General features: G+C 42.4%; 1 protein-coding gene across 3 annotated transcripts in view; it reads left to right on the plus strand.

Moving 5' to 3' along the window:
- Positions 1-20,635, plus strand: part of LRGUK (leucine rich repeats and guanylate kinase domain containing) — a 108,683-nt gene that overhangs the window by 72,119 nt on the left and 15,929 nt on the right. For all 3 annotated transcript variants that reach the window (XM_042972793.1, XM_042972798.1, XM_042972803.1), the window contains one exon: positions 11,730-11,869. In XM_042972793.1, coding sequence (XP_042828727.1) covers positions 11,730-11,869 — 140 coding nt within the window. The remainder of the gene's footprint in view (positions 1-11,729; positions 11,870-20,635) is intronic.

Here is a 20,635-nt window from a genome sequence, read left to right on the forward strand (position 1 = left end):
GCACCCAAGGACGGAAGCTCTGCCGCAGCCCAGAATCAGGTGTCTGCCGAGGAGCCGGGCAGCCGGAAGGGGAGGCTGCGAGCTCGGGGCAGTCAGAGCAGCAAGGTTTAAGCCATCGCCGGAGCCACTCCGTCTTTAATGTCGCCAGTGTGGCCACAGGAAGGAAACCTGTGGCCAGGGCTCTGTGAGTCTGTACCCCAGCTTCCCTCTGCAGCCCCCAGTAAGCGTGGGGGTGGGCTCCAGCACCGTCCCAGCCACTGGGTTCTTAGTCTGTGCGTTTCTGCGCCTTTCCTGTGGCTTGCCGTTGTAGTCCGCAAGGGCAGCCCCTAGAGTGGGATCCACCGGCCAGTCGTGTCCCTGTGCCAGCTGGAGAGCTGGTCCTGAAGGTTAGGGTCAGCCGGGAGCCCTTGTGTCTACACTCGTATGAACTCCAATATGCGTGCCGACTCTGGCTGAAGCAATGTCGTGTGGTCATTACGTTTTGTGTTACTCATTAGGAAACTTCACTTCTAGACGAGAACATTCTCGCATGCCGCTTGCATATTCGAGGGGTCCGGGAGCTCTGAGAAAGGGAGCCTTCGCAGTTTCTGGGTCTTTGTCACTTCCGCAAAGATTCCAAACCCACAGTTAACTTGTGAGCGTCTTCGAAAGGGCAGCGGGGCAAGTTCTTTACGCATATGACACCGTGATTGATGAGAGCTTCAGATTTGCTTGGCTTGTGTTACCTGAAACTTACTTTTGCTTGAAATGTATTTCAAAATGAATACCTTCCTTCTCTCCCTGAACAGGAACCTCATGTAAATTAGCCCCTGCCTTCATTATGCCAAACCACCCGGTTGAATCAGTTTAAAGGGTTCCTGGGGAGAAGATTCAGGGGAATCCCTTTTTCTTTAAGGACTCATACCATCAGCAAGGGACAGGAATCCAGCCTGAGCCAGCTTACAGGAAGCTACTGGAAGGGAGTGGAAAATCTCCTACCAGCAGACCATGGGGAGAACGGAGGTGCACCAGAGCCTCCGAGTGGGGACAAGTTATCGAAAAACCCGGACTCCTGTCATCTCCGGTATTTTCTGTCGCCGACTGGACTCTCGTCATTTCTCATTTCTGTTTCATGGCTGGGAACATAGCTGCCAATACCTTTCAAATTTTACATCTGGTTTTACATCTGGCAGCTCCCACTACTAGAAAAGGATTAATTTACATGTTCCTTAATCCTGAAATTAAAAAAAAAATTCAGCGAAAGACAGATGGGCCTGGCTTGAATTAAATTAAATATTCTTAATCTACTCTGGCCAGAGACAGGGTCACATACATGTAACCATCAGGCACTCCCGCCCCCTGTCAGGTATACGGAGACTACATTCCCAGAAGACGGTAATTGCGATCAAAGCAGCCAACCCAAGGTTTAGCTCCTAAAAAGTTGCAAAGATATTTAATGAGTGCTTACTATGTGTGTAGCAGCATCCTAAACTGTGTTTGGCATCCTGTATTTAGAAAATACAAAAATTTGAGGACTAAATGCCTGTAGAAATGGTTCTTACCATATACACGAGGTACGTGTCCACACTGTTGTATGCACGCCAAATATTATTTCAAGTCCAGGAGAGGACATTGATATTTTTAAAATCCAGGATGCAGAAATCCTCTTGGAAAAGCCTGTTATACCAATAATTACCGTTTGATTTATCTGGTTTGTCAAAGATGACAGTAATAAGGAATTTTTTTAACATGTCATAACTTTTATTTAGTTCAGTTATCCAAAACGTTGATTGAGCATCTACTATGTGCCAGACACTATGATAGTTGCTAGACATAGTGGGATGATAAGGACACTTCAAGGAGCTCTTTTGTCAAGGGAGACCTAAGAGGGTCGATTACAACACCATGTGATCAGGACACTAGGAGGCCTCGCAGCATGCTGGGCTAGGTTTAGGGTCCAATAGACAGGCAAACCCATTTATTAACTTTTCCAGAATGTCATAAGGATATCAAGAAAGGACACTGGATTCAGCCTGGGACGTGAGAATTGGGTCAGAAAACACTTCCAAGAGGAGGTCCTCTTTCAGCTAAGTCATCAAGGTTGCAAAATTAGCTGATGGGACAGAGTGATGGTTTCTTAGAAGAGGGAACAGCGTGTGCTTAAGCATGGTGGTAAGAGCAGGCACAGCGTTTCTTATAAGGACCTGGATGTCAGGAGAGCGGTAGGTATTGGTAGATCCAAAGGGCATTTTGCGCTATGCTAACGAGCTTGGAAACTTGATCTTCTAACGAGGGGGAACCATTGAATAGTTAAATTTTTATCTTAGAGGCATGTGTCTAGACTTGGTATAGAAGATAAATTTAAGGTAGTCAATACAGAGGGTAGGAAGCACGGCTGGGAAGCTATCGCAATAGTCCTAACAGGGTGGTAAGGGCCTGAAATAAGGCACTGTGGCAGGAATGGACAGATTGAGGAAGTATTTGGATTGGACCCAGGAGGAGGACAGATGGTAAAAGGGAGGTAGAAAAAAAGGATAATTACCCCTTTTTTAATGAGCTGTGAGTGGGGCATTTCAGAGACACCCACCAATACCTCACTTAGGTGAGAACTTGAGAAAAATACTAGGTTTCCTCCTTGGGCAACTGGTTCTGAGGCTCCTTAAACATTTGGGGTTGCATTTTTTTTTCTTATTTGTTTTTAATCTTTATTTATTTTTGAGAGCGAGACAGAGTGTGAGCAGGGGAGGAGCAGAGAGAGAGGGAGACACAGAATCGGAAGCAGGTTCCAGGCTCCGAGCTGTCAGCACAGAGCCCGACACGGGGCTCCAACTCACGAATCGTGAGATCATAATCTGAGCCGAAGTCGGACGTTCAACCGACTGAGCCACCCAGGCACCCCTGGGATTGCATTTTTATTAGTGTTCTAAAGGGAAATGAGAAGCCAAGTTTCCCTTTGTTTGACTTACAGGAAGCTCTAGCTCCCTTCGCGGGGTTCATGATGGTTTAAGTTTTGTGTTTTGTTAGTATATAAAAGTGTCCCCAGTTCAGTGCAGCTGGGCAGCATTGCGTTTGTAGTCCGAGGAAGGGAGTCAAAAAGATCATCAACTCCGCCATGGTGAGCGTTTTTTACTGTGTGTATTGACTTTCTCAGTGTCAAAGGGTATGATTGGGTAGTTCTGAAAAGAGGAAAGAAAAATGGCCAAAATATATGTCAAAAAGTATATAACTTCCACTCCTTCTAGAAGTTAAAACAAAATTTTGGGGGAATACCAAACTGGCAAAGATGGAAAGCAAATTAATGCCTGTTCTTGGTGAAGTACAGGGTAAACACACTTTCCATATCGTCACGGAGAAAGTAAATGGGTGCAACTTTTAGGGGGGCCGTTTTACAATATCTGTCAGAGCCTTTAATTTTTTTAATGTTTATTTTCGAGAGAGAGAGACAGCGTGTGAATGGGGAATGGGTAGAGAGAGGGAGACACAGAATCTGAAGCAGGCTGCAGGTTCTGAGCTGTCAGCACAGAGCCTGATGCGGGGCCCAAACTTGCAAACGATGAGATCATGACCTGAGCCAAAGTCGGGACACTTAACCAATTGAGCCACCCCGGCGCCCCTCAGAGCCTTTAAATTTTGACTGTCTTTAACTTCGTAATTCTAATCTAAGACTTACCATGGGGAAGAAATTGATGTAGAAGCATCGTTAATGTCTTTATAATGAGATCTGGAAATAGTCTTTATACTAAAATCTGGAAATAGTCTAGTCATTTGAGATTTGTAAAAATAAGTTATGGGAAAAAGTTCTGGAATAGCCTTATGCGAGGATGCTATTTGCCATCATAATCATGTTGTAGAAGAATATAGAGAAGAGTTCAATATTTGTTCCAAGATTACGGAGAAAGCAGGTTAAGGAGGTAAAGCCAGTATGGTTCCAGTTGTTAGCTCTGGGTTGTTGGATTAGTGGTCATCTTTATTTTCTCATTTATGCTGTTTACTATTTTCTAAATTGTCTATGAACCTGTGTTTATTCGGAAAAGGTTATATAGAATTAAATTCACACATATGAAAATCTGTCGTGTGAAAGAGCAACCTTATGTTCTACTTCAATCTGGCGTAATGAAGAACTTTCTAGAAGTTAGAAGTCATGCGCAAAGGAACAAACAGGCTTTCTCTAGAACTTACAGGCTCTGTGCTGGGAATTGTACAGGAAGCCTCCGTATGTTGGTTGATTAGTTGCACTGGATAAAATCTAAGGTTCCCTTTTTGATATGATCCATTTACTACAACTGGCTCTTCTGGCTGGCTCTGAAGAACCCAGCAGTCTCTCTTATTGAATACAGGGCTTACTACTAGGAAATCACACACAGTTAGTACTCATTAGAACAGTGGCTTTCAAACTTTCAGATCCAAAACCCATAACCGGGAATAGATTTTACAATATCATGACCTACATGCAGACGCACGTAGGAGACAGAAGTATAAAACATCCTCACTACAGTGATACACCCGGATATTTTCTGTTCTCCTCAGTCTTCACTTTTCAAACTGCTGGTCATACGTAACCTACTAAATAGATTCTATATTCAGGCTGCAACCTGCACTTTGAAAACCCTGAGGTCTCTGGAGCTCTGCTCCGCTGCTGTTCCTGGAGGCTGTTGACCAGATGCTTCCCCGTGAAGTGGGATGGGTTGACGTGATTTCTGCGGAATTCTCTCTGGGACAATAGCAAGGATCCAGTGTATTGGCAGTTTTGGTCTTTGTCAGTAGTAGGCCCCAGAGAAAATGTATCCAAACTTCACGTGCAAAAAAATAAATTCTTAGGTAAAGTTTAAAAAAAAAAAAAAAAAACCTCCAAAAAAATCTCGATCAATAGTGTTTTCTGCACTAAGTACTTAGTTGACTCCCTTTCCTTTTGCTCCATGACTTTTTGCTCCCTGAAATCATCTTGTTAACATAAAAGATGCCCCGAATTCCACTTTAGATAATTGCACTATTTATATACTACCTAGCACAATGTGTTCATAAATGAATTTAATTAATAGCTTAGTTCAATGCGAAAGACATAATTCTGGAAATCACTTTTCTTTATTGACCAGACATTCAGAAAAGAGGAGAAAAGCCTAACCGTTTCTTTGTGTTGATGATAGATCAATGATGTCAGACCACCAAATCTGGTTTTGAGAGTGCAGGAAAGATAAGCAAAAGCTGGAGGCCTTTTTTTTTTTTAAGTTTGTAACCTTAGGAATTCATAAATTGACACTAGCAGTCAATCGTTGGAAATTCCAGCACTAATACAATCTAGCGTTGTGACCTTGGGCAAGTTACAAAGTTCTCACGTAGGGACAGTAACACTACCTACCTCAGGATTATTGTGGGGATTGAATGAGTTCATATATTGAAAACCAACGTCTGGCACATAGTAAGAGCACACCCTTAGTATGAGTGTTAGTGTAAACATGGAAGCAGGAAGAACATTTTAAATAGCATTTTATCATGAATTGGATTTAACAACACTGGTCAAAGTAGGCAGACATATTTGGCAAAAAGGATGGTCTTCTCTGAAAATCCTTTAAAAAAAAAAAAAAAACTTTAAACAACCCTGATCGAATTAAGGAGCTTAAACAGAATTAGAATAATATTGGGAAGAAGCAAAATGTAACTGAGATCAAGAGATTCATGGGCGTTAACACGCAGCTTGGAGAAGTGAGTTTAGGGAAACACCAGCTCTGAGCTTATTATGAAATTTACTTGTGATACGCACATGAAACACTTTTCATAGCACCTGGCCCATCGTACATGCTCAATAAATGTTTTTTTTTTTCGTATCAGATATGAACTTTAAAAAAAAAAACTTCATTGTCAAATTAGCTTCCATACAACACCCACTGCTAATAAATGTTATCTATTATCTTTACTATTGTTATTTCCTTATTGGTAAAATCAAAGCCATTTATATTCTATGTTTCAGTCTGGTTAGACAGTAAATGTTGTCACGTTATTTAACTCAGAAATGGACTACCAGACTGTAGGCGTTTTGTTTGCCTTTTGTAGTGGGTTGAGACAAAGACTGACTTCTACAGGCTACTGCATCCAAAGACCTTCAGTTTCCATGGACAAAGAAAAGTAAAGTGAAGAAACCCCTCCCCCCCAAAAAAAAAGTCTTTCCTAGAGGAATTGACCAATGAAGTAACATCTTTGAAAGAGTTGTTCTTCAAGGATGAGCCTTCAGGAAGTACCTCACACTTAACAGGAGCTGGAGCGTGGAGTTGGGTGGAAGTCCCATCACCAGCCTCCTCATCAAACATCATACTTAAAGGAGAAGAAGTCTTTCGTGTGTATTCAAGCTCCCTGAAGGTTTCTTTCCTATTTCCTGATTCTCCTTCCTCTTGCCCAAACGCTATACACATGCAGATCTTATGTATCATGTTTCCACTCTTGAAACTTACCACAATAAACTCATCCAATAAAAACAAAAACAAAAAAAAACCCTGGGGCACCTGGGTGGCTCAGTCGGTTGAGCACCCGACTTCAGCTCAGGTCATGATCTTGCTGTCCGTGGGTTCAAGCCCCGCGTCAGGCTCTGTGCTGACAGCTCGGAGCCTGGAGCCTGTTTCGGATTCTGTGTCTCCCTCTCCCTACCCCTCCCCCACTCATGCTCTGTCTCTTGCTCTCTGTCAAAAATAAATAAACATTAAAAAAACTAAAAAAAAAAAAAATCCTGAAATTCAGGGTACTATTGTCCTATGTTTTATTTTAACTTTATTTACTTACCTTTAAGTAAGCTCTACACCCAACGTGGAGCTCAAAACCTTGAGATCAAGAGTTCCATGCTCTTCCCACTGAGCCAGCCAGGCACCCCAGTTTTATGTTCTAATCAGGACATTCTAAATACAGGATGCAAGTACTGAGTCCATTAGTTCAGCTGTGCTGAGGAGGTTTGAAAGTGTGAAGTTCAATGGAAGGAAACGTTTTATTTTGTACCTCGTTCTCTCTGGGTGAGAATACACATTCACCTACTTTGCTTTGTCCTGATACAGAAGCCGTTCCCTGTTTAAGTCACTGATTATTCCTTTGATTGGAAACTGAAGAAAAGAGCACTTGACTGTTAGAATATCTTAATAAGTATATTCATTTTACATGAACATGATTACTCTACTTCCTTAGACTGGGGTGGTAGCTTCCTACTATAAAACCTTATTTTGCTATGGAAAATTATTATGGGTACCGTGTGAAATGACTTTCTTTTGGTTGCTTTTATTCCTTTCTTGGAAGCACAGATAGACAAGACTTTCAAGATTTAATTCTGTCCTAGAAAAATAGCTTTTTTCAGAACATTTACTTTTGTGATAATACTTCCTAATGAACTGAGATTTTCTTTAATTTTCCACTACAAATTATGTAACTGTCTCATTAAAAATAAATAAATACTGTATCACAGGTTATTTTGCCTTAATTTGGTTTTGGCCTTTTTTATGGTTACATATTTAAGTATTGAGACTCTGTTACAGTGATTTTACAAGTATTTATATTTTATGTATGTGTATGTATTTAATCATGGTAGGAGTATATTATTCTTGTTAAAAAATACCCTCACTGTTACTAAATAAACATTTTTTTTAAACCCATTTGAGTGGGGGGAAAAGATGAATGATACTGAAATCTGGCTGAGAACTTTTGTTTGAAAACTAAAGCCTATCAGGGCACCTGGGTGGCTCAGTCGGTTAAGCATCCGACTTCGGCTCAGGTCATGATCTCACAGTTCGTGAGTTCGAGCCCCGCGTCAGGCTCTGTGCTGTCAGCTCAGAGCCTGGAGCCTGTTTCAGATTCTGTGTCTCCCTCTCTCTCTGCCCCTCCCCTGTTCATGCTCTGTCTCTGTCTCAAAAATAAATAAACATTAAAAACAATTTTTTTAGAAAGAAAAAGCCTATTTCCAAGACATACATTTCTTTTTTTTTTTTTTATTTTTTTTATGTTTATTTATTTTTGAGAGAGAGGGAGAGACAGAGTATGAGCAGGGGAGGAGCAGAGAGAGAGAGGGAGACAAAGAATCTGAAGCAGGCTCCAGGCTCTGAGCTGTCAGCACAGAGCCCAACACGGGGCTCGAACCCACAAACCACAAGATCATGACCTGAGCCGAAGTCAGATGCTCAGCCAACTGAGCCACCCAGGCGCCCCTCCAAGACATGCATTTCTAATTGTTTCCAAAAGGAGACAAATTCTAGTGTTGATTCATTTTTTCCCCAAGGTCTCGTTTAAATGTTAAAACCTTGGGGCGCCTGGGTGGCTCAGTCGGTTAAGCGGCCGACTTCAGCTCAGGTCACGATCTCGCGGTCCGTGAGTTCGAGCCCCGCGTCGGGCTCTGGGCTGATGGCTCAGAGCCTGGAGCCTGCTTCGGATTCTGTGTCTCCCTCTCTCTGCCCCTCCCCCGTTCATGCTCTGTCTCTGTCTCAAAAATATAAAACGTTAAAAAAAAATTTTAAAAAAATGTTAAAACCTTTATAATTTAAAGTGTTTAGTCTCATATTTTTGAGACTTAAGGAAAAGGACTTAGTTGTTTTGCTCTATAAGTAATCTTATGAATGTAGAAAAATTGGCCATTAAAATAGGGATTTTTGTTTCTCAAAATATTCACTGTCTGATCCCCACATTCTAATTTTATTACTCTTGACATGGCTCTGTGCCAGTAATGTCAGATCATCAACATTTTTAATTTTCTCTTTTATGCAGTAAAAGCCCTTGTTTAGTCTATGTGATGATATGATACTAAATATATACTCAAAATGCTTTATTCTGAGGTACATGGCTCGCATCGCATTTGTTATTTAGGTTGGATTCTATGCTTCTTTTAAAATTTATGCAAATTATTTTAATTCACTTGACTGCAAAGGGATAGAAGTCTAAATACAAGGTCTAAGCCACTTAGAATTAATTTGAGATGTACTTCTGGTTGTTCCGGGTAATTCATTTATATTTTCCTGCATTTAATAATGATACTAATCCATAAAATAACTTTAAAATCTGTCATGCATCATTGAATTCAGTTGTGCTTCATTGTAGGTGTTAAAATTAACCTTTATACTGAAGAACTTGGTTGTTTTTATGGACTGTATATATAGATTTAATGTTGCCTCAAGGTTGTCTTTAATTTAGATACTTTGAGGAAGATTATGTTAAGAAGAGTTGTTGCAAGGTGTTAGGACGTTGGTAATATACACAGATATTAAATTGAGAAGCAGGATCTCTTAAGACATTAGAAACTCCTTTAAGAACTGTATGGAACTCTTCATTATGGGAGTTCCAAGTCATTAAAGTGGTGGCATTACAATGTAGTTTAATAGTAATGTAAACACATTATCGTTACCCCAAATGTTTGATTATTGAGAAACCATAAAGCCATTGTATTGTTGGAATTGTAGCTACATTGTATCATCGGATTGAATTTAACTTGTTCGCACACCATAATACAGATTGCTTCCGTCTCAGGTAGAAAAAGGAACCCTGACACTAATACTGTATTTCGAGCAAGTGCCTGTGTGTATGTTGTGTGTATGTGTGTGTACACACTCTCGCACACACATACACACACACACACATACATACATATGGTAATTTTGTGGAAATTATCTCAATGAATATAGCTTCTATTTCATTTTTGTCTTAACTTTTCTCAAATTCACCTGGTCTTTTCCACAATGCTCTCTGTTCTTAGGGTCCCATCAGGGAACAAGCTCACTCACTCGCTCTCTCTTTCTCTCTCTCGCTCTGGCTCTGGCTCTCTTTTAAATGAACACAGGATCCAACCTCTCCACCCCACTTTCTCCCTCTTGCTTCAGCCATGTCGATTTTTTTTTTTTTACTGTTATTCAATTATGTTAAACACGCTTCTGGGTCCTTATACAAAGCACCTCTTTCTATGTGAGATGGTTTTGCCTCAGCTACTTGAATGCTTTTCCTGTGACTTTAGATCGCTGTCCAGATGTCGCTCCTCTAGAGAGGACTTCTGTGACCATCGTGCCATCTCTCACTCTGTCCCCTTATCTGGCTTCCCATTGCTTCGTTGCACTTCTTACCACCTGACGTTATCTGAATGTGTTATTTGTGTCCAATATTAGAATGTAATTCCCACAGGTCAGGACCTTCTGTCTACTGTTATATCCCCAGCCTCCAGAGCACTGTCTGGCACATGCTCAACAAATATGGATCGAATCGCTTTTCCATCATGAAGATTTAACGAAGAAGACTGGAATCCTTCTGGCATAGACTTGCTCATTCATTGCACCTCCTGAGTCTCTCTCACTCTAGGCAGGTGCTGGGGTGTGGACCTTGAGCGTCCCCTACGTGATTACTTGCACTCATCTGCAACAGCTTTTTCCTTATTTTATTGACACACGATAGCCACACAATTTGGTAGGAGTTCGAGTTCAGATTCCATACCAGCATGCAACACAGGATCAGAGGCCTGATTTCCCCCAGGTGTTTCCACCCTCGGTCCAGGTGACACTGGTCCAGGTGAGACTCTGTCTGAGCACAGTCCCTGGATCTGTGGGCCGAAACTTCCAGATGCCCCCTTTCCAGCTCCCCCCCCCCCCCTTATCAAAGAGCCCAGGTCTTCTGCATCAAGAACACGGACTGGCCTCCCTCAGTCCCCGAAGCACTCTGACTTCTTGGCATTGATTCCCACTCTTCTGACTTGGGACTTTTACTTCCAGCACGAGGAAATTTTTCTTTCTTGGCTTCTCAGCTTCGCTATGTGTACAAAACAAGTCTCTTGTTACACATCATCTAGTGTTTTGTTGTCTTTGGGTGAGGAGAACTTCCCACGTCTGCTCAGAGCAGACGGTGGACATGTGGAAATCATTTATTTTAGGATTTAAAAAAAAATTAATGCTTTTTCTTTTTTTTTTTTTTTAAGTTTATCTATTTTGAAAGAGAGCAGGCCCGAACTAGCATGAGTGGGGGAGGGGCAAAGAGGAAGGGAGAGAGAGAATCCCAAGCAGGCTCTGAGCTGTCAGCACAGAGCCCAACACGAGGCTCAATCTCAGGAACTGTGGGATCATGACCTGAGCCGAAACCAAGAGTCGAGACGCTTCACCAACTGGGCCACCCAGGTGCCCCTATTTTAGCATTTTTAAGGCAATATTCCTGAAAGTTTTAATGTTTGTATATATCCAAAGGCACTTACACTAGGGCTCTCTATAGATGAATGGTAATAAAATTTTAGCTTTATATTCTAGGTCGCTGGACATTCTAATGTTGTAAAGGAAACTTTCAGCATTATTTATGAGTAAATTCTGTTAAGTGGTGACCCCATCAGTATCCATTGCATTCTTTTTTTTTGAGTTTCTTTTCAGCATTGCATGCTTTATTTTCTTCTAGCCTTTTAGAAGAATTTTGTTGAATGGAAAGTAATTATCAGTGTGACTTCTCAGTTACATATCTGGAAGGTATTGTATGAGCCAAGGTTTACTTCAATGCCCTTTATATGCCTGCATTGATGAGTACTAAGTATACTCCCGGGCACGTCTACTAGGTGCTGTGGCCTGACTTTATTATATTCAGTGATAACTATTACCTTGTTTTGTAAGACATTTCTGTAATTATCTCACTTTTCAGGTTGAAATGCACAGATTTTCAGTATTCAGTTTTGCTGTGTTTTAGACCCATCCAGAGATACGGCATTTCTCTTCCTTCAGAAAGTTCCCTTATCTTACTTCATGCCTTTGATTTTTAAACTTTGCTTCCTTCTCTCCCAGATGTGGAGACACCCCAGCTGAAATCTGAAGAGGCTTCTAGCAAGCTCACTGCCACCAGTTTGTGTGATTTCCTGGATGCTACAGACAGAAACTACTTTGTGAAACTGTGGGCCAAACTTTCAGCCAAAAAAACCCCAGTGGTAAGGAGGGGCGGAGGGGCAGAGGGGCGGAGGGGCGGAGGGGTGGAGGGGGCTGGGCCCCTACTGAACACTGCACGGGTCGGGCCCGGAGGAGATTTGGCATTTTGAGACCAACTTTCGCCAAAGTTCTTCTCTGGTGTCAGCTGAAGACAAATTTTTGGCCTCTTTCTACACTCGTGAGAATAGACGTGGGCTCCACAAAGGGCATCCAGTGTGGCTTTGGTGACTACCTTTCCCCAGCTTCCCAGGCAAAAGTCAGCTCTCCTAGTTACAAGAATAGAAAAAGCGCTGCAACAGAATAAACGCGGTAAAATACGCATTTCGGGAGAAAATTCGCTTTCTTGTTGGGGTAAGTTTCTGAGTGGTGTCGTGCCAAGCCTTCAGAGCGAGCCCGCTCAGAGGCCATGGTGTAGAAGTTGGCAGCACACAAGGCCGTCATGTGACTCTGCCCCAGTTCAGTTCCTTGACAACTCAGAAAAATCAGTGTGTGCGGGAGTATGGAGTGCATTGTTGGCTCTGCATGGAAATTAGGTTGTGCTCATTTTCCACCTAATAGTTTCATAGGACAATCTGGGAATCTGAAGAGGCCTAGATCATGGCCACTGCCGTCATCACCGATTCCACAGGACTTGGCTTTTGGTTGTCAGGTCCTAGTTTGTTTTTCCTTAAGGCTAAAATGTTCTTCCTCTTCCTCTTTTTAGTGTTTGCTTATTTACTTTTGAGAGAGAGAGAGAGACAGAGACAGAGACAGAGACAGAGGGAGACAGAGAATCCCAAGCAGGCTGTATGTAGCACAGAGCCCGACACAGGGCTCGATCTCACAAACCGTGAGATCGTGACCTGAGCCAAAATCAAGAGTCAGAGTCTCAGCTGACTGAGCCACCCAAGTGCCCCAAGGCTAGGCTGTTCTAAGCAAATAATTATATCACGTTCTAAAGTCAGAGCCGCGGGCAGGTCAAGAGAATCAGACTGGTTACTTCAGACGAAAAGTCTCGGGCTGCAGTGTATACAGGCGTAGCTCTGCAGCCTACTTGGATTAAGTCATAAAATGACAGTGTCGCGGGTACAAGACACAGATATCCATTCAAGTCAGCTTCAGTAAGAGGTAGTTCCATATAAAAAACATGAACGAGTGGATTCACAGTGCGTCAGGAGCACGGATGAGGTATAGACCTCACAGGAACCGACCAGCGCTAGGATTAGAAAGTGAGGCGCTGGGGTTCCTCCGCCTTCCAGAGGCATCAAGTTCCTGTCATCTCTGCCCCTATTTCTCTCTCCTGTTGTCTTCTCTCTCCTGGCCAGCCTCCTCCACTCACTCGGGCTTCCCTCGCACATGAACTCATTCTCACGCACACCAGCCCTGACTCTCCATGGCCTCTTGGCTGTGTGCTCACAATTCCTGGCCACTTCTCTCTGTCTCTTGAATTCATATTGTAGCAGGCAAGAGAACCTGACTGTCCAGTCACCTGGGGCAGGGCAAAAGGCACAGGTATGGATGAGGGCTTCTTAAAAGGCACAGAGGGTGGGTGCACTCCAAACATTTATAAATGATAGGAATTCGTTGGGACACCTGGGTGGCTCAGTCGGTTAAGCGTCCAAGTTTGGCTCAGGTCGTGATCTCGCAGTTCATGAGTTGGAGCCCCGCGTCGGGCTCTGTGCTGACAGCTCGGAGCCTGGAGCCTGCTTCAGATTCTGTGTCTCCCTCTCTCTCTGCCCCTCCCCTGTTCATGCTCTGTCTCTCAAAAATGAATAAATGTAAAAACAAAAAAAAAGGAATTCGTGTCATGAGACTTAAGTGCAGGAAACATCATATTTATCCAAAATAGATTAGATCTGGAATCGTTCCCATTCACCAGGATCTGTGGGAAGTCAAATATCAGTCATTAGCAGCCGGGATCACTCCCATTCTTTGGATCAAGTTCAAGGATCTTGAGGTTTACCCCATCCTGGAAAATTGGGGAAGAGGAGTTACCTCCTCTCTCTCCACGAGGAGCCGACCAGCCTCGGTCCTTCCATCCTGGGAAATCCAGCTCTTTTCAGCTCAGTCTACCCCTTTCTCTCTGCCCTTGTTATCCTGTCCTTGGATAGTATGATTTTATGCTTGTCGTGGCTTAGATTTTCTTTTTTTTTCTTTTCTTTTCTTTAATGTTTATTTTTGAGAGAGATAGAGCTCAAGCAGGGGAGGGGGCAGAGAGAGAGGGAGACACAGAATCTGAAGCAGGCTCCAGGCTCTGAACTGTCAGCACAGAGCCCGACGCGAGGCTCGAACCCACCATCTGCAAGATCATGACCTGAGCCGAAGTTGGACGCCCAACCAGCTGAGCCACCCAGGCGCCCCTGGGGCTTAGATTTTCAAATGTATGTTCTCCTTTGTGTCCCCAGGACACGGCGTATCCATAGTGTAAACTCTAGAACACAAATCCTTGGCCGTACTTACTCCTTCACGATGGGGCCATGTCCTGGCAGCGTCACCGACCGGCTCGCATCCCAGTTCTGCTGTCCTGCCATAACAACCTCACACACACGGAGGAGAAACTCACACCTCTCTGCCAGTTAGTGGGTATTCATGATTTATTTCAATACGACCAGTCTGAATTTTACCTGTTAGAAAACTTTCAGGCTTCATTAAAGATAGCTTTTGTCTGGTCAGGGGCACTCAGGTATTTAGGAGTGACAAGAGAGGATAAGAAGAACAGAGGGGGGGAATCCCCCCCCCCCACTATGTGTTCTTAGCTATAATTCCTGGCCAACATGTCAGTATGAAATTAATGAACAGTATGGAGAAACTGGAGAGGGAAGGATATGATAAAAAGGCAATGCGAGGGTAGAAGGGGCCACCTTGGTGGTGGTACATGGAGAAGGGGTGCAGGTGTTACCTACCACTTGTGGTCAAAAGGAGCCTCGTGAACTTTTAGGCAGGTCGTTCCTTACCTGCAGTCACCTCCCTGAGAAACCATTCAGCCCTGTAATCTAGAGCATCCGTGGTCTGGTCTGGTCTGGAACGTGTATGGTGTTAGAGGGTTGGCAGTGACCCATCCAGGATGGTAACATCGCTCAAACCCCTTGCAGCCTGGAGGTTCTGGTATCTTTTCCGTGGGAGCTGGTAGAGATACAATGTAACAATGGCTTCACAAAGAAGCAAATCACATCCCCCCACAGCCAACAGCTACATTCTTCAGAAATACACACAAAATACTAGCAAAATACTAAACTACGCTGTCATATATATGGGGCGAATGCGCTTAAAGTTATTTTTAGTGCCTTATTTTCTTTTAAAGCTTATGAATTCAATGCTATTTTTAAATTGTAAGCATTTATCAGATTTTAGGTTATTAACCTTCTGCACGGCTGTTAACAATGCAAAAGGAGCAACATGACAGCAGAAGCCTATAGAGATGTTACCATGTTATGTTAGAGAACATAAATAGCCCTGACACACATTTGTAATTTGGAAAGGCTTTCATGTAAATGATCTCCCATACCTTTCACTGTAACCTTTTGGAGAAGATGTTGTTTTTCCTCATTTTACTTTCCCAACATAAATTTCTATGTATTTCTGAAGCCTTTTTTAGTGGATTGAAGAAAGTAATTGCAACTTCCTGTCAAAAACCTGTATCGTAAATTGTTCAAAAAAAAAAAAGTACAAATTTTTGGCTTTTTTGGTGTCTCTTAACTGTAGATATAATGTGTTCATATTCGCCTTTAGAAACTGTCAAGGGAGCCATTTGACAGTAATGGATAGGTGGAAATTTCCTTTTTGGGTCCTGTTTCTCTGAAGCTCCTTCCCTCTCATGTTGAAGACCGTGGTCTTCCTCTGTGCTCATAGCCACCCAAACTCTCCGTGCACACGACGCCTTTCTGTCTCATCCCTGTATTCAAGTACTCCACCTTTTCTTGAGCACGGTTTCTAACTGCAAGGTGTGATTACAAAATTTAAGGTGGATTATCTATGTTAATGTGAAAGACAAAGCAATAATATTGCTAGAAGATAATGTAAGAAGATATTTATGACTTTGAGGCAGGTGTAGATTCCTTAAACGTAATACTAATTACAAAGGAAGAGTTTAAACGTTTAAAATGTTGAGGAGCATTAAAATTAGAAACTTTTGTTAATTAAAAAAAAAAACAGTATTAAAGAGAAAAAAAGACAAACGACACAGAGGGAGATGATATTTGCAATAACCAAAACTGGCCAAAGGCTTTTATTTAGAATATATAAAGAACTTTTATAAACTATTAAGAAAAAATGGCTCAGGGAAGAATCTCTTCACAAAGGAGAGTATCTAGATGGCCAATAATCAGGTGAAGAGATAGGCAACCTCATTATCAGGAAATGCAAATTATAGCCACAGTGAGATACCATTATGCATAAACCAGAAGTGCTGAAATTATGAGCTGACTGTTGAGATGTGGAGCAGTGGAAATTCTTGTAAGACAACTGATAGAAGGTTCACTTTGTACGCTTTAGCGAATAGGTGGGCATTTGTACCCTACGCCTCAGCAGTGGTATTCCAAAAGAAATGTGCGGCTACGGGCACCGGAAGATGTGTGCAAGAATGTTTATGGTACCCTTGTGCATAGCAGTTTCCAAACTGGAAACTCAAGTGTCCGCTAGCAGTAGATTGGCCGAATAAAATTTTGAATATTCATAGAGTGAAATATGTGCAGTAATGAAAGTGATCCACCTTGGCTCCATGGATGTATCTTGCTAACATGCTGTTGAGCCAAAGAATCATTGACTCTAAAGAATACGTATTGTGTGATTCTATTAACACATAGTTTAAAAGTTGGCAATACTAGGGGCGCCTGAGTGGCTCAGTTGGTTAAGCATCCGACTTCGGCTCAGGTCATGTTCTCGTGGTCCTTGTGTTTGAGCCCTGCATTGGGCTCTGTGCTAACAGCTCAGAGCCTGGAGCCTGCTTTGGATTCTGTGTCTTCCGCTCTTTCCTGCTCCTCCCCTGCTCGTGCTCTTTCTGTCTCTCAAAAATAAATAAACATTAAAAAAATTTTTTGAAAACAAATTGGCAATAGTAAACCATAATACTTAGGGTGTTTAGGTGCTAAAAGTGTAACAAAAAAGGTGGATACCATAAAGTCGGGAGAGTGCTTATCTAGGGAGGGGGAAGAAGGTGGTAAAGGTTGAAAAAGATGTGAGGCATGCTGGCACTTGTGGGGTTTAGGAGGGCACCTGGTGCAGTAGAATGAATGTCATTTGTTTGTTCGTTAGCTGGACAAGCCTCAGTGAGTTACATAACTTCTCTGGGGGTGAGTGGGATTTCCTGCAGCTTGAAAAATCAAGGGCAGTCTACAAGGGGGTAGTCCGAGCGTGATGCTGCAAAATCGAAACCCAAGGTCCAACTACACAAATCGGGCTGAAGGGTTTGAAGAGAGTCAGGAATCCAGACCACAGCAGTAGGCCACAGTAGGGTGGGAGCGGTTAAGACCTGGGATTTACTTTCCTGTCCCACTGGATGTAGATCTGGGAGAAGGGGAATAATGAGCTGAGGGAAGTGTGGCCATGTGTGAAAGTAGTGTCCATAGTCTGAGTGATAGTTGTTGGAGGCTGAGTTCAGTCTGTCATTGCGAATTTAGCAAGCCTGGGAAGAGCCTTTGCTGTCCTAGCCATCCAGTCCGTTCCCATTTGCAGAAGGCTCCCTTCCCCTCCCCTTTCCTGCCCTAACGCGTTCCCTTCCCCTGCCTTCCTTCTCACTGATGCATCTTCTGTTCTTCTCACACGTCTTGAATCTGTTGAATTCCTACCAGGTATATAGGATCAGGATTTGCTTTTCAGTACATATCAGGTATTTGCTTACCAGACCCTGTTCTAGACACTAGAATGAAGTAGAACTCATCCCTGTGCTTACCGAACGTACCATCTGGTAGAGACCCCTCTAGTGTCTTCTCGTCAGCGTATCTCTAGCCCTTCTACTACTGCCTTCTTTCTCTGAGTAGAAAATGGGCCAACGGAGCATGGAGATAGTCTCAGTATTACCTCTGCTTAATATATTGACGGCTGTTTTTTGTTCCTCATCTCTGGGATCACTGGGACCCAAATGGCTTGTCTTTGTTAGAAAAGAAATGTCGAAGAATAGTATTCTTTGTTCTTCAACTTTGAAAAACATCTGCTAACATCATTTTTCTTGCTTGTGACTCTAAACAGCTTATCAATATAAAATGCTTTCAATGAATATGACCATAATTTCACAGGAGTTTAAATGGTAATAAAGTATTCAGTTTATTTCCTTATTCCTTGCTTATACAATCCTTGTTGCTTTATTTCTTCTCTCTTCTCAGCTTAAGTGGTACTTACTTTTCCGAGTGACTCCCAGAGCATATTAATTTGAACTTCTCTGAAAGATTCCTGGAGAGCTGTAAATAAAATTTTGATCAACCTTACTTCTTAAACACAATTTTCTTTTAAGGTTTGAGTACAAAAAAAAAAAAAAGTGCACAGCTCTTTTCTTACTGCTGCAAAAAGTACATAACAAACCCTATGCAGTGAGAGGTTTTGTTTATACAAGACTCACTTTATTACTATTGATTACAGAAGTCAGAGTTCTTGCGTTTTGTCAGATAACACTATACCTCATTTTCCCTCGCTGACACAACCCCTTTTTCAATGGCTGGCTCCCTGGAACGCATACGTGAAGGTTATGATGGCTTGGTGAACACTTTCTGCTCTGGAACGGGGGTGACATCTTTGCCTTCCAGAAAGAAGCAGCTCGATTTTCAACCTTCACTTGGCCTTCACTTGTATGTTTCTTCAGCCGGGTCTTCTGACTCTCTTAGGGAACACCCTCACTCGTGGGGCAGGCCGGCTTACTGAGAGCCGATTCTCCAGAAAAGAAGTTGCTGAATGATTGATTCACTCAAAGCCCATTTAGCAAATGTACACATGGGGCAGACGAGGCCAGTCCAGTCCTACAAAGTACCTGACTGTATGAAAGCCAGTGACAAGGGGAATCTGTGGTGACAAAATATTGGGCACCAGCATCCACTAAGCACCACTTCCTTTCGAGACTGGGAGGAAGCTCATCTCAGGGAGCTTGTCCAAGATCACGCAGCTTAGCAATGTCTGTTTTGACTCCAAAAGAAAAGCGCTTTCTGCATCCACCGGATTTATTAGATGCAATAGTACTACAAAGAGATGCTACTCTCTTCTGCCACCTGGTCACCAAGTGACACCGGTCAGATAGGATCAGCAGTCTAAGTGCTTTTTTCAAGATAATGGTTTCCTATTAATTAGTCTCTGAAGGTGACCAATTAATTTTTAAATATTATTTGTGATCATTCTGTTCTTGATTTGTGCATATTGAACGGTATCTACCTGCTGCATTTTGTAACCTCATCGAAACTCAAATTATCCTCCCTTTGGCCAGTGTGAGCTTCTTTAGGTTGGCTCCTGTGTCCTTTAACATGACCTATGTCGACTTGGGTTGCCGTCCTGCTTTCTGTTAGGACCAGATATTCTACGCTCTTTGGTTCATTACCTACTCCAACCCGTAACCCCCCTATTCTCCAAGAAGCTCTGGTTCCTTTAAGCAGAAGATGGTAATGCAAGTCGCCAAGAGCAGAGTGCTCATTGCTATTGGGGTGGTCATTGTTTCTAGGCCCTTTCTATGGATAGATAAAATATTTCATGAGTTCAACTTAATATTTCCAATTCAGATTCAAGACGTGAGGATTTTTACTCATCTTCTCCTCTATGACATATCTTTCTTCCACACTGAGAATCCTGATTCTGAAAGATGTGGGAGATGATAGAACTCCAATGTCACTAAACTTCTCCCTTGTTTTTTCTAGATCACGTATAGAAGAGTCTCAGGATGACAATGCCAATGCTACTAGCCCCCAGTATAAAAACGGAAAACGGTTAAAAACATTTTGTTTGCAAATGTTCTCCACCCCAGTTTGTTTATGGCGGGGCTGCAGCGACACTCTCAGTGCACAGTCATGTGCTCGCTCCCTTTTAATTCTCATTTTGTCTTAGTTCTCAAGTATGTGCACACTTGATACTTACCATTAGGCCTCAGGCCAGTGTCTTTACTAGTTTTGTTGTCGAGGCTTATTCTCTGCTAGATCCAGAAGGGGCTGTGGGGACAGCATTGCCTGCCGATGAGCATCTGTCATACTTTACTTGAATTGTAGTTTTTACGACCTAACGGGTTTCCTTGTTTTGGTTTCTTTCACAAGGGCTCTTACTGTGTGTATGTTGGATCTTCTTTGCCTGTCTTTAATATTTGTCATCTTCTCTTGAATCTTTTTACCTCTTTCTTCATTTCTTTTTGAGTTTAAAAAATTTCCTTCATTCACTTTCTGTTCCTCTGAAGGCATTATGTGTGCGTGTTATTCACTCTTATATTCCTTCTGGTTTAGTTTTCATTTCTAAGGTGACTCTTTTTTTTCCCCCCTATTTCTAGTTCTTTCTTGAGTTCTGTCACCTCACTTAGAAGTTTTAAAAATTGTGGGGCTCTTGGCTGGCTCAGTCAGGTGTCCAACTCGTGGTTTGGCTCACGTCATGGTCTTGTGGTTCGTGAGATCGAGGCCTGCGTCAGGCTCTGCTCTGCCCCTCTCCCTCAAAATAAACATTTTTAAAATTTGTAAGTTATTTGTTCCTTAATGTTTTGTGTCATTTCCTTAATGTCTTTTAGTTAATTTTGAAATGGTAGATTACAGACTTTATGTGTTTCGTGAGCATGCTTTCCTTGTATGTAGAAGTGTTATTCTCCATTTTCTCTTTTTTAAAATAATAGCTTTGGGATTTTA

This window comes from Panthera tigris, chromosome A2, assembly GCF_018350195.1.
Source record: "Panthera tigris isolate Pti1 chromosome A2, P.tigris_Pti1_mat1.1, whole genome shotgun sequence".
In the NCBI taxonomy this organism is placed as follows: Eukaryota; Metazoa; Chordata; class Mammalia; order Carnivora; family Felidae; genus Panthera; species Panthera tigris.